The sequence below is a fragment of the Myxine glutinosa genome, chromosome 1 (genome assembly GCF_964187855.1).
Source record: "Myxine glutinosa chromosome 1, kmMyxGlut1.1, whole genome shotgun sequence".
Classification (NCBI taxonomy): domain Eukaryota; kingdom Metazoa; phylum Chordata; class Myxini; order Myxiniformes; family Myxinidae; genus Myxine; species Myxine glutinosa.
The window spans coordinates 440,535,363-440,549,692 of record NC_136261.1 but is presented as its reverse complement, the minus strand read 5'-3'; the positions used below and the strand labels follow the sequence as shown (position 1 = coordinate 440,549,692).

The 14,330-nt window shown below is 45.4% G+C and overlaps 2 protein-coding genes across 3 annotated transcripts in view; one reads left to right on the top strand and one right to left on the bottom strand.

Moving 5' to 3' along the window:
* Positions 1-14,330, bottom strand: part of LOC144889679 (E3 ubiquitin/ISG15 ligase TRIM25-like) — an 875,104-nt gene that overhangs the window by 7,173 nt on the left and 853,601 nt on the right. Inside the window, exon 1 of one of the 2 annotated variants that reach the window (XM_078770866.1) lies at positions 2,346-4,795. The exons of the other annotated variant lie outside the window; for it this stretch is intronic. Coding sequence (XP_078626992.1) covers positions 2,346-2,378 — 33 coding nt within the window. The 5' untranslated portion in view covers positions 2,379-4,795. Of the gene's footprint in view, positions 1-2,345; positions 4,796-14,330 lie in introns of those variants that run through there. 2 annotated transcript variants of the gene reach the window in all.
* The window catches only part of LOC144888201 (E3 ubiquitin/ISG15 ligase TRIM25-like), a 450,981-nt gene that overhangs the window by 67,718 nt on the left and 368,933 nt on the right, over positions 1-14,330 (top strand). The window lies entirely within an intron of this gene.

The following is a 14,330-nucleotide window of genomic DNA, read 5'->3' as shown; positions in this document are numbered from 1 at the left end:
GTATTCTCCAGCTCTGGGTTAACTAAATGTTTTTCTATATAAGATGGAGGTTCATGGAAGAGTAAAACCTGGTGTTGGCTAAACGGTTAAGGTGGCTGGCTTAACATTGCAAAGTTCTGTGTTCAGGCCCCCATCATGCAAGTGGGTTCAATCTTGGATCTGTATTTCATAATTGAGTGAAAGATGTTTTTGGGGCCAAGTGGGGTCAATCTTGGATCTGTATTTCATAATTGAGTGAAATATGTTTTTGGGGCCAAGTGGGGTCAATCTTGGATCTGTATTACATAATTGAGTGAGAGATGTTTTTGGGGCCAAGTGGGGTCAATCTTGGATCTGTATTACATAATTGAGTGAGAGAGGTTTTTGGGGCCAAGTGGGGTCAATCTTGGATCTGTATTACATAATTGAGTGAAAGTTTGTTTTGGGGCCAATTGGGGTCAATCTTGGATCTGTATTACATAATTGAGTGAAATATGTTTGTGGAGCCAAGTGGGGTCAATCTTGGATCTGTATTACATAATTGAGTGAAATGTGTTTTTGGGGCTAAGTGGGGTCAATCTTTGATCTGTATTACATAATTGAGTGAAATGTGTTTTTGGGGCCAAGTGGGGTCAATCTTGGATCTGTATTACATAATTGAGTGAGAGATGTTATTGGGGCCAAGTGGGGTCAATCTTGGATCTGTATTACATAATTGAGGGAAAGATGTTTTTGGGGCCAATTTGGGTCAATTTTGGATCTGTATTACATAATTGGGTGAAATATGTTTTTGGGGCCAAGTGGGGTCAATCTTGGATCTGTATTACATAATTGGGTGAAAGATGTTTTTGGGGCCAATTTGGGTCAATCTTGGATCAGTATTACATAACTGTGCAAATTACGCTGTAAAAAAAAATGTTTTGAAAAAACATTTTCCTGAACATTTTCTTTCATGGAAAAAATATTTCCATGACCTGTGAAGTAGAAAGGAATGAATTTGTATTCAACATGAATCAGAATGAAATATGAGATAGAAATAAACAAGAAGAAGGAAAACTAGATAAACCGGGTGTTTCACTTCACTCTCTCACACGCACATCGTTGATTTATAGGGAGGACAACATGAACAGATTGATGAAAATAAGAAACTTATGGTATTTGTTACCCTTGAGGTCCTTCCTTGTAGTTTGTTTCTTTAACAACAAAAAATACTCTCCAGGTGTCACACTAACTAATGTTGGCTCAATGGTGGGAAAAGTTGGAATGGCCATCATAGGATATTCGACATTGTACGTCGAACGTGGTCAATATATTTACCCCCTTCACCCCCAACCCCTTAACCATAAATAACGAGCCAACACCAAGAAACTCGACACGGATGTTCATCATTTTCTGTACAGTTTCTAAACATGTCACGTTATTCCCAGAACTGGATGATTCTCTTGAGGCCTTGAATAGAAGTCACGGGTGTGGCTCTAAAACTTGTTGTAAAAGGAAAAACATTTTGACTCGCCCTCATATGTATGTACAGGTTACGAAGTTCGGAAAACAGGTATAAAACAGGTAAATGTAAAACGTATTGTAAAATAAGGTACAAATCAAACACAGGTACACAAACACATCGGGACCAAAAACAAGTGGGAACCATATATAACAATCACAAGAATTTCATATTTACCTTTGTTATTCTAAAGATGTTTATCAATCCTTGTGATAAAATCATATAATAATCTGTTATTCCACAAACCCAGTAACAATTATTGGTTCACGAGTTATCAAACAGAGTGACCACGATATTCGTCATGGTTGTGTGTCTGTCTGTGTGTCTGTCTGTCTGTCTGTCTGTCCGCAGCATAACTCCCCGATGATGTCATGCCATCTTGATGAAACTTGGGTGGGAGGTTGATATCATGATCTAGTTGTGTCCTTCCTAGAGTGGGCGTATCGCGCCCATTGTGGGCGGAGCCACGCCCGAGAAAGATGTCTTTTTAGGGGGTAATCGAGTTCAAGCTACATCTTCTCCGAGGGGTTTGGTGGAATCTGACAGGGGTTTCGGTATTTGGTTAGGCCATTGTCCTGTGTCTAGCCCCACGGAGCTCGATTTTTCATTTTCTCCCCAAAGTCAAGGTCAAGGTCGCAAGGTCACAAAATTTAGAAAAGTTGATTTTTGAGGGTTTTATTGCATTGTTCACTTCCGGATAGGGTGAAATGTCGTACATGATCTTATATTATCACATATATCATGAAATACAAGTTTTCCAACAAATTTCAGAATCTTCGACCTTTGACCTTTGAAGGCCACAAGGGTCAAATTTTCAAAGTTGTCGGAATCAAACCGAATTTTCGGTATTGTGTAGCTAACTAACCTCATAACTGATTATGGTCCCGATTTGATGCATCAATCGTCGATGATCGTGACGACTGTGACGATCGACTTGATAGTCCGTCCTTTGTCATTGAATACCGCTCGCTCTTGAACCATCATCGTCTCCTGACTTGTCACATTTACATTACCTCTCCTGATGAAGCTGGTTACAAACTGAACGATTGTTCGATCATTCAAGGAAGTAATACAGGTGTGTCAGTTTCATGCCATCACACAGGAATGTAATGACGTCATCGACTTGCTGTGCCACTTTGACTTTGTTGTTACTGTTTTCACATCTCATGACAATCTCACCATCTTTTGCTTCGACCTCATTTCTGGAATGTCCACAACACTTTTATAACTTCTTCACTTCACATTACAACAATGATGTATATATTATTATCATTTCAAAAATCTCACGTGAACATTCTTTATCTATCTATATAATCTAATAATAAATATTGTTGCGGTTTTGTGAATAAAGGCAACCCCCCTATAGTTAGTTACACCACAACATCTAGCCTCCCATAGTTAGTTATTTCTTATTGAATGTAAAGATTAGCCCTTTCCCATTGTGTAGTAATTAAGACCAAATATGCGTTGAGTCAGGCAGGATGATTGTAGGCCTCGTTGAAGCCTAAATTGCCTCATCAAGGGAGTAGACTAGGCCCTGCAGGCCCGAAGGAGGAATGGAACCTTCCCCGAATTAAGAATGAGACATTCCTGGGAGGAGACAGTGAGCAACCAATGGGAGCTAAAGGGAAGGCAGGGGGGAGTGACAGAGGATGGCCAATGAGGGGCTATCACATCACGTGACCCCAGGCCACCAATTGAGACGGATGGAACATTCAGGAAGCAGTTTGGGTGTTATAAAAACCCGGCACAGAACACACACTCTCTCTGGTTCCTGCGCCTGTTTCGTCATCATCACTTCTTTCCTGTCGCAATCTTCTCCGGCTGTTGGCGCCTTGGAGTGGAGCGATTCCTAGTGTTTTCGTCCACCGAGCCGATCCTCGCACATTCGCTGCATGACCAAGCCCATCCGGGTGAGCTGCATGACCAAGTCCATCCGGGCGAGCTGCACGACCGAGCCCATCTGGGCGAGCTGCACGACTGAGCCCATCTGGGTGAGCTGCAAAACGCGGCCGCGCTTCCCTGCGCACTACCCTCTCCCCCTTCCCCGAATGAATGAGGGCCCTTGTCTGGAGGTATAGATAAGGCTGTTAAGATTCTCGCTTTGTCTCTGTTCTGTACATACCTGTAATTAAATACTGTGTTTGGTACCTCCAACCTGACCGTCGTTGTCATTTACCATTGATTGACCTAGCATCGCCCGAAGTGAAACCGCTCAATCGGGTCCGAAGTACGCTTCGTTTAATGGCACGGGTCACGCGATGGCCAACCGCTCGGGCATCAGAAATAAATGTGACTTGTGCGGGGTTCAGTCCCCGTCTTCATGGCTGTGTGTGTCCGAAGGTATTCGGGTTGTGACCGCTAACCCTTCCACGCGCAGCTGCGGGCTCGACAGCTGGAGTTGCCTAGCAATCAATCAACCACGAGTTTAGTCGTGGTCGGCGGCCTCAGTGGAACCTGAGTACGTGGGGGAACGGGGCATAAACCCCCCTTTGTACGTCGACAAACCAGGGTTCCGCAACAATATCTATGAAGCTCAGTTGACTTTTTGCTCCACCAAATAACAGCGAAACGGAGTTGAGTAAAAGGATGAAAATTCTACAGATGCTGTGATAAATAACTACCTCTGCCGGTGTGAATGTTTTAAAGAGAATAGACGTCTGGATCAATTTTTGAATTAAATTTAAATCCCGATTTATATATATAAACGCGAGTTGTCTGTGTGTCCGCGTTTTATTCAGAGATGGCGGAACGGATCTTTATCAAACTTTCAGAGGTTCATCAGTGATTGCAGGGCGGATCTTTATCAAACTTTCAGAGGTCCATCAGTGATTGCATGGGAGTGTTCTCGGCAAACCCAAAAAAAAAAATTGAAAAAAAAACTTCGTTTTTTTGCAGTTAAAAAAACAAAAATCGCTTGATAGTGCCGAAGCCTTTTTTAAACTAATGACAGTTATTCACAAGTACACATCCGCATAAATGCAGTCACGTGAAAAAGTAAGTACACCCCATGTAAAGTTTTGACTTTTTCAACATATTTTAACATACAGCTATTTGATCTTCATTTCAACAATATTGAAAGATAAAGGTGATATAATATAACAAATATCATGAAACATTTACATTTTGTAGTCCATTGTATAATTTAAATAAACATAAATGCAAATTTCGCATGTGGAAAAAGTAAGTACACCCTTGGCTTTAATAGGTGGTATTGCTCCCTTTGGCAGAAACAACCTCAGGTAGGCGTTTCTTATAACTGTCTACCAGTCTCTGACATCGAATGGTAGAAATTTTTGCCCACTCCTCCATGCAGAATTCTTTCAGCTGTGCAATGTTTGAGGGGTTTCTGGCATGCACAGCTCGTTTAACCCCCCCCCCCCCCCACAACATCTCGAAGGGATTTAGATCCGGGCTTTGACTTGGCCATTCCAAAACCCTCCATTTATTTCTTTTCAGCCATTACTTGGTGGATTTACTGGTATGTTTAGGGTCATTGTCATGTTGCAATGTCCACCTTCGGTTGAGCTTCAACTTTCCGACAGATGGCCTCACATTATCCTCAAGCACCCTCTGGTACAATTAAGAAATCATAGTGGATTCTATGATGGTGAACTGTCCAGGCCCTGATGCAGCAAAGCTGCCCCAAACCATAATATTTCCACCACCATGCTTTACAGTTGGTATCAGGTTCTTGCGGTCAAATGCTGTCTTTGGTTTTCGCCAAACATGTCTTCTGGTACTGTGGCCAAATAGCTCTACCTTTGACTCATCTGTCCAGAGCACATTGTTCCAGAAGTGTTGGTCTCTGCCGAGGTGTTCATTGGCAAATCAAATTTGTACAGCCTCTTTCTAATGGTAGACTCGTGCACTTTGCATCAACAGTGGCAAGAGCTACCTGTAGGTCCAGTGATGACATTCTGGGGGTTCTTAGAGACTTCTTTCAGCATCTTGCGGACTGCTCTCGGGCTGAACTTGCTGGGGCGGCCTGACCTGTACAAGTTGGCAGTTGCTTGGAATCTTCCTCACTTGTAGATGACCTTCCGGACAGTCGAATTGATTTCAAATTGTTTGGAGATCTTTTTAAATCCCTTCCCAGACTCGTAGGCATCTATAACCTTCTTTCTGAAGGCCTCAGAGAGCTCTTTTGATCTAGGCATGGTGACGCCGCACACTTCAACAACAAAGAGCAAACCAAACTAAATGTCTGAGGTTTTAATAAGACAGGTTCCTCCAAGATCCTGTCTAACAATGTTCTAATCATTTGCACCTGAGCTGGTGCACCTGATTCTAATTTTAGGTATTTGAAGTAGTGATAAATGTAGGGGTGTACTTACTTTTTCCACATGCGAAATTTGCATTTATGTTCATTTAAATTATACAATGGACTACAGAATGTAAATGTTTCATGGTATTTGTTATATTATATCACCTTTATCTATCAATATTGTTGAATTGAAGATCAAATAGGTTGTGTTGAAAAAGTCAAAACTTTACATGGGGTGTACTTACTTTTTCACATGACTGTAAATACAAAACAATTACCAGACATTTGAATACAAATAAACCAAACAATTCCGGATATGTACGAATTTGGAAGTACGACTTCTTCTTCTTCCCGATCGGCATCACACTCAACTCAAACCTGAGCCACATTCACTCAGAAACGTGAGCCACATTCACTCAGAAACGTGAGCCACATTCACTCAGAAACGTGAGCCACATTCACTCAGAAACGTGACCCACATTCACTCAGAAACGTGAGCCACATTCACTCAGAAACATGAGCCACTCCCCTTCCTCTCCTTCATTACAATTTGCTCTATTACAATAAAAAAAATACATAATAAGATTTACAAAGTACCCTTCTGATCCCTTTGCTGATCAATCTGAAAGTGCAGGTGTGAATTTTGAGGTGGAAGAAAGACAAGAGGTGGATAAAGAAGAGAGGAACACAGAACCTGTGGTGTGTTGTGATATTTCCAGGATCCTCATGTGATTGTGAAATGACTCGTGTGCAGGCGAAATGCCTCGTGTACAGGTGAAATGCCTCGTGTGCATGCGAAATGAGTCGTATTCAGGTGAAATGCCTCGTGTACATGTGAAATGACGTGTGCAGGTGAAATGCCTCTTGTGCATGTGAACTGCCTCGTGTGCATGTGCAATGCCTCGTGTGCATGTGCAATGCCTCGTGTGCATGTGAAATGCCTCGTGTGCATGTGAAATGCCTCGTGTGCATGTGAAATGCCTCGTGTACAGGTGAAATGCCTCGTGTGCATGTGGAATGCCTTGTGTGCATGTGAAATGCCTCGTGTGCATGTGAAATGCCTCGTGTGCATGTGAAATGCCACGTGGACAGGTGAAATGCCTCGTGTGCATGTGAAATGCCTCGTGTGCTTGTGAATTGACTCGTGTGCTTGTGATTCTCCTTCCTCTTCATTAACGGTATGGACCTCAAACATCCGGGGCCTTCGCTCACACTTGACTGATCTCTCCATACAGGTTGCTTTTGACAAACCAGACGTGATCTGCTTAACAGAAACTTTCCTCCTTCATGATGTCTCTGATTCCTGGGTATCTCTCCCAGATTACTCCCTCCTCCGGTATGATAGACCTGAGCCTCGTCCTGGAGGTTGGGTGGCTATCTTTATAAAAAAAACTCTCTTCCTCACTCGCCCTGCACTGCCCTCTCTCCACCTGACCCTCAGAAATACCTTTGGCTATGGCTTCCCCTTCGCTCCCACCTTTTGTTCATATGTGTGTTGTACCGTCCACCAAACAGTGATGACTCCATCTACATCTCGCTGTCTGATAATATGGACCAACTTCTATCGACCCATTCCAACTCTCTCTTCCTCATATGTGGTGATTTAAATTGTCACCATGCCAGTTGGCTGGATGTGGGTACCTCTCTCACCAGCCTTGGCTCCTCAGCAAAGGACTTCTGCGACTCACTGGGACTGACACAATCTGTGAATTTCCCGACCCGGATCTCAGTCAACGGAGCATCTTCTCTTCTGGACTTGGTTATGACTAACTTCCCTGAAGATGTCTGCTGCTCTTCCTCTGCTCCAATCAGCTCATCTTATCATGTGCTTGTTAAAGTGGACATCTCTCTGACCATTCTCAGAGAGCCTCCTAAGCGTTGACGAGTCTGGAATTTCACTCATGCCAAGTGGCACGGTCTTCAGGCAGCCATCAATCATCTGGACTGGTCTCCCAACTCGACCGCCTCTGACATCAACTTATCCTGGGAATTCTTCCAAAGTAATTGCTCTCTCTCATGCACAGATTTATCCCATGTCGTCTTCAGTTGTCATACCCTTCCTCCCGTCCATGGTACATGGAATCTTGTGGTGAGGCTGTTGCCCAGAAACAACTAGCCTTCGCCTCCTGGAAAGCAAATCCAACGGAAGGAAATCTCATTTCCTTTCACAAAGCCCGAAACAAGTGTGTGTCCGCCCTCAGGAGAGCCAAGAAACAATATCTCTCGATTCTCAAGACCGAACTCTGTTATCTGTCTCCCTCTTCGAAATCCTGGTGGCGTCTGGTCAAATCTGTTTCTGGTGTTTGTTCCCCCTCCATCCCCTCTCTCACCTCAAACGGCTACACGGCTGACTCCGCGCATGAAAAAGCTGAATGCCTCAACTCTGTGTTTGCCTCTAAATCTTGTGTCCCAAACCCATCCCTCTCTGTACTCACCGTACCCAGCCATACCCAGCTGCTCCTGGACTCTGTGTCCTTTCCTCCTGACAAGGTGGAAAAGTTTCTGTCAACCCTCGACTTTGATTCTGCAACTGGACCTGACGGCATCAGCCCATGGGTCCTAATATCCTGTTCTTCCACTCTTTCACTCCCTCTCTCTGTTGTCTTCACACTCTCCTTTGCTCAAGGTCATCTGCCATCTGCTTGGAAATCAGCCAACATCACTGCTTTGTACAAAAAATGTGCAAAAACAGATCCTAGCAACTACAGACCAATCAGCCTTCTCCCAATTATCAGCAAAGTCATGGAATCCATCATTGCTTCGGATATAAAATCTTTCCTCTTCTCCAATGGCTTGATCTCTGATCATCAATTTGGTTTCAGACCTGGTCACTCTGCTCTGGACATGCTGCTTCTGCTTTCTCAACAATGGATGGAGGTCCTCAATGCCAAACAGGAAATTAGAGCTGTCTCCCTTGACATATCACATGCCTTCGATACGGTCTGGCACCCCGCTCTGCTCACCAAACTCTCCTCCTTTGGTATCCATGGAAATCTCCATGCATGGCTGGCGGACTTCCTCTCTAGTCGTAGTCAACGTGTGGCCCTGAATGGGTTTCTCTCATCTCCTCTTCCAGTTCAGGCTGGAGTTCCCCAAGGCAGTGTTCTGGGCCCTGTGCTTTTTCTGGTCTTCATCCATGATCTCTCTGACTCTCTTGAAAATCCTCTCTGTCTGTTTGCTGATGACTCTGCTCTCTGGCCCTCCATTCCTCATCCCTCAGATCGGCAGTCTGCTGCCTCCTCACTCTCTGCAGACCTGGACAAAATCACAGACTGGGCAAACAAGTGGAACATGTCTTTCAATCCTGACAAATCTCACACTCTTACGATGTCTCTCCAAAAAGACCGACTGGACAACCCTCCCATCCACTTTCTGAATAATCCTATCCAAGAAGTTCTGTCACTCAAGCTTTTGGGTCTCACTATCTGCCATGATCTTTCCTGGGAAAACCACATTTCAAATCTGGCCTCCAAAGCCAGTCGCCGACTGGGTATCCTCCGTCATGCGAAGTCCTTCCTTGGCACACCTGAGCTCCTCACCACATACAAGGCTTTCATCCGCAGCTCAATGGAATACTGCTCTCTCCTCCGGGCTGGTGCTCCTGCCTCACACCTAGCTCGTCTTCACGCTGTTGAAACCAAAGCGTTCAGATCATTGGAATCTCCCGTGATGAAGCTAACTCCAAGGGCCTTTCACTCACTCACCGCAGGCAGGTTGGTGGTCTTTCCGTCTTCGACCGACTCCTCTTCGGCCTTGCCCCCCCCCCCCATCTCTCTCTGGGCTCTGTCCCCCAAATATTCCTACAGGTCGCACAAGATCTGCCTGCAACCCTCTTATGGTTAAACTGCCAAAATCTAGGCTCTCTGCTCACCTTCACTCTTTCATTCCCCTTTTATCCCACCTCTGGAACAAACTCCCCCACTCCCTTCAATCCCACTCCTCCCTCCAGGTCTTTAAAACAGGTGTTCACCACCATCTCTTGTCTTCCCCCATCCAATACCTTGATCTTTTCTACCCCTGCTAATTTCACCCCAAAATCACTTATTTAAAATACCAACTTCTGTCCTGGAAGTCCTTGGTGTCCTTGTGTTTTATACTTCTCCCACACCCCCCACCCCCTTCCCACGCCTCCTCCCCCCAAGCCCTCTCCCTCCCACACATCTCCCGATGTCCCTGCTCTCAAATGTTGTGTTTGTGTGCTTCCCCTTCTCTCCCCATCTTGTGTACCGCTCCGTCTTTTTACATATTTTGTTTGTCTGTTCGATTTGTTTGTGAAATCCATGTTAGCTCTTTCACGAGCCTCGATTCTGTATACATATATATATATATATATTGTTGCGGACGCGGTTAAAGATGTTATTTACCGAGCGGTTGGTATTACCGCGACCGAACAGTTCCCCCGATTCTTCCCCAACTCACCCGATTCACCCAGACGTTGGCCAAATCGCGCTATGCCAAATCAATGATAGAAAGGACACGACGACTGGGAAAGAGGAAACGACGCAAGGGGTACAGTTCTCAAGACCTCCGAAGGAGGGTATAATTACAGTGGTGGAGAAAAGGGGTAGATTACAAGGCAGTGAGGTAAAGACACAGAAGAGATGGGCACTTAATTACCGTCTTATCTTATCCCAGACAGACCACAGACAAACGGAACAAGGCAGACTTACACAGGGATTATTGATGGCAGGAAGGGACAGGTAGGTCGATAGCACAAGGTGCACCTTGGCTCGGGGACAGGATAAAGCACGGTCCAGAAGATGCGGGGAGGTGTCACAGCGCTCGGAGGGGACGTCTTTCTTTCTCCAAGCTCAGCGCGCATCTCACGTCACCTCCCCCTCACTGCGCATGCTCAGCCGGGAGTGACACGCCCTCGGCTGGTTGGTTCCGCCCCACTGGGGCCAGTCCGCCGCTTCCATTGGCTGCGGGGGTTACCGGGCTCCGCCCTTGACGAGGGGCTGACAGGGAGGCCCTATTTGGTAACCCCGTCGAGCACATGTTTGATGGCGGCTCGTTGGGAAGGCCTGGTGCCCTCCCAACACCTCCTACCAACCAAGCCGGAGTGAGGACGCGCACTTCCTGCGCTCGTTGTTGTTGTTGTTGTTGTTGTTGAACTGTGAGGAAGAGCTGCGGGGAGGTATTGGGAGGTCCTAAACTTCCTAACGGTGCCATACAATCACATTCTGGTGCAACGAAGGGTCAGAATTAATGGAAACGAGTCCTTAACTGACATAGACTAAGAATAACTAGCAAGATGTCCTATAGTTGTCTTACATGAGATGCGGTGAACCTGGGCACGACATTTAATGGGGGAAATAGGGGGAGGTCGGGTCTACAGAGTGTTGTTTACAGAAAATGGGACTAGGGAATGGGGGATTGGGGATAGTTGGGAAGTATTGAGGAAATAGGGGAATATTTACAAGCGGATATGGATGGATGCAAATCCCATATCCGCAACAATATATATATATATATATATATATATATATATATATATATATATATATATATATATATATATATATGTATGAATGTATAGTGTTGCAGATATGAGGACTGTATTTTTTTTGATTGATTGTGTGTATTATTATTATTGGTTATTCTGCGCCTCCTGCCTCCGGAGCTGTGTAAAGGTCAAAAGTGCGTCCCATAATTAGTCCACAAGCATACACGTCAGCCAATCATAGAATACCCCTGTTCGATAGTTATATCTTATTCTGTGTTTTAGGGTAAGGCTGTGTCTCCCATTAATAGAAGTACTCCATTGCACCAAGTGAAAGAGATAGATTCCCTTCATTCCCATTCCCAAAACCTCCATTCCCCCTTTTCGTCGATTGGAAACTACCTCCGCTCCAATTGCCGCCATTGACCACGAGGCAGGGTTGCGGGTCCCCACCTCGTCATAGAGGGGAGGAGTGAGTCAGCCCCACTCAACCAACCACGAACAAGGGGTTGGACTTGGAGAGGGTGTGGAGAGAAACATCGAGGAGGTTCGCGAAGGTTGAGGGGTGGGGCTTATATAACCCGCAGGCAGGGCGTTCCCAAGACAAGGGAAATGAGCTTTGACGACAGAGAAACTGCGAAAGAAGTCCAGGGTTGAACTGCAGCTCGAGCCACCGAAACTGCACTCACTGCAGCTCGAGCCACCGAAACTGCACTTGCTGCAGCTCGAGCCACTGAAACTGCATTTGCTGCAGCTGGAGCCACCGAAACTGCAGCCACAGCAGCGTGAGGCCTGGACGGCAGTTTGGAGCAGGGCCGCGAAGGAGCGGCGGCTGCCCACGAGTCGATCAGCTGCAGAACTAGTTGGACCTCCCTATCCCGCCAGCCATCCCCCAGCCACCCACCTGCCATCCCTATCATCATTCCCCGTGTAAGTGTGCTCGTAGTCTGTCTTTTGTCTTGTCCCTGGGTAGTAACAATAAGTCTGTATAAGCTAGTATTTTCACTGTGTCACCTGCGTCTCATGTGCTTGTAAATAAACGTGACTGCTTTCTTTTTGCTTATGTGTGTGAATAGTAAATAAATTTAGTAGTATTTCCAAACCTTTCTTTGCCTTCGTTTTCCTCTTTGCATTCGGTCGCTTTAGAGTTTTCCCGATTGAATAGCGGTGGCGCGATCCGGCCAAAGTTTGGGGCAAATCGGGTATTAGTCGGGGAAAAGCTGTTCGGTCGCGGTAATACCAACCGCTCGGTAAATAACATCTTTAACCGCGTCCATAACAATATATATATATATATATATATATATATATATATATATATATATATATATATATATATATATATATATATATATATATATATATATATATATATATATATATATAGCCTCGTGTGCTTGTGAAATGCCTCGTGCACAGGCGAAATGCCTCTTGTGCATGTGAAATGAGTCGTATTCAGGTGAAATGCCTCGTGTACATGTGAAATGACTCGTGTGCAGGTGACATGCCTCGTGTGCAGGTGAAATGCCTCGTGTGCATGTGAAATGCCTCGTGTGCATGTGAAATGCCTCGTGTGCATGTGAAATGCCTCGTGTGCATGTGAAATGCCACGTGTGCTTGTGAAATGCCTTGTGTACAGGCGAAATGCCTCGTGTGCATGTGAAATGCCTCGTGTGCAGGTGAAATGCCGCGAGTTCAAATGCGTCATGTGATTGTGAAATGACTCCTGTGCAGGCGAAATGCCTCATGTGCATGCGAAATGCCTCGTGTCCATGTGAAATGCCTCGTGTGCAGGTGAAATGCCTCGTGTGCATGTGAAAGCCTCGTGTGCTTGTGAAATGCCTCGTGTGATTGTGAAATGCCTCGTGTTCAGGTGAAATGCCTTGTGTGCAGGTCAAGGACGACGTGTGCAGATGAAATACGACGTGTGCAGATGAAATACGACGTGTGCAGATGGAATACGACGGGTGCAGATGAAATACGACGGGTACAAGCCAAATACGACATGTGCAGGTCAAATACGACGCTTGCAGGTGATATACGAGGTGTGCAGGTGAGATGCCTTGTTTACAGTTGAGATGCCATGTGTGCAGGTGAGATGCCACGTGTACAGATGAGATGCTACATGAAAACCCATCAGGACTGTCCCATGGACAAACATGCCCCTCCACCTGAAGGCTGAAATCACATGGTTAATCAAACAAACACAAATCCGAACCCCAAAGGGTCAGAACACGTGGTCATACAACTGGACCATTAACCATAGGTGATCCCCGACCTCACCTAAACAGGTACACACAGCTCTCAAATTGATCACTGTGTGTCAAATTCCAAGTAGTATGATTTGTTCATCCCATATGATCCCTTTTCTCAATTTGAGTCCCGTCTTTTTTCACCGGGACAGATTCACTACTATGATACTGTGACAGAAAACGTACCATCGACATCGAAAACCTCCGAAAAACAAAACGTTTGGGATGGTTTTACACCCATCTCCTCTTTGAGAAAGAGGAAAACACCTCGGAATGTTTCTCCACCCCGTTAGGAAAAGAAGGTGGTGTTGGACTCCGATGCATTGGACACAGTACCACCTGATAAAACATCGATGAGTAATCGATATGAAGTATTGCTAAATGTGAATGCAGATCCTCTGCCCGCTGCCGATATGGATCCTCAGCCTAATGTGGAGGAGTTGCCCTAACGCGCTACCTACAGATGAGGTTGGAGTGCAAATTACGTTAAATCCTTGTGCGGATTATGACAACTCGGTTCGAGATTCGACTGGGGGGCAAAAAGAGCAAAATTTGACCCCTCAGTGTTCCAACGCACCTGACGGCGATTTTTCAAATCAAATAGTCGTTGTACCGGCCAATTTAGAAAATGTACCTGAGCACAAAGATTGTCCCGAGGAAGAACCTCAAATTGTGCAACAGTTTGCAGAATCGATCCTCCCCCCCCACCACCCACATTACCAGGGGTTCTGGTGGAACCTCTCCCTCAACCTGTTCCTACAGAAACAGGGCAGGTGCTTCTGACATGGCTGAGGAGGAATCCTATGACATTGAGGAATTCCCCCATACAGTGATTCCAATGTCTTACCATCGCAAATACTCAAGTTTCTGAACTAGACTTTTAGAAAA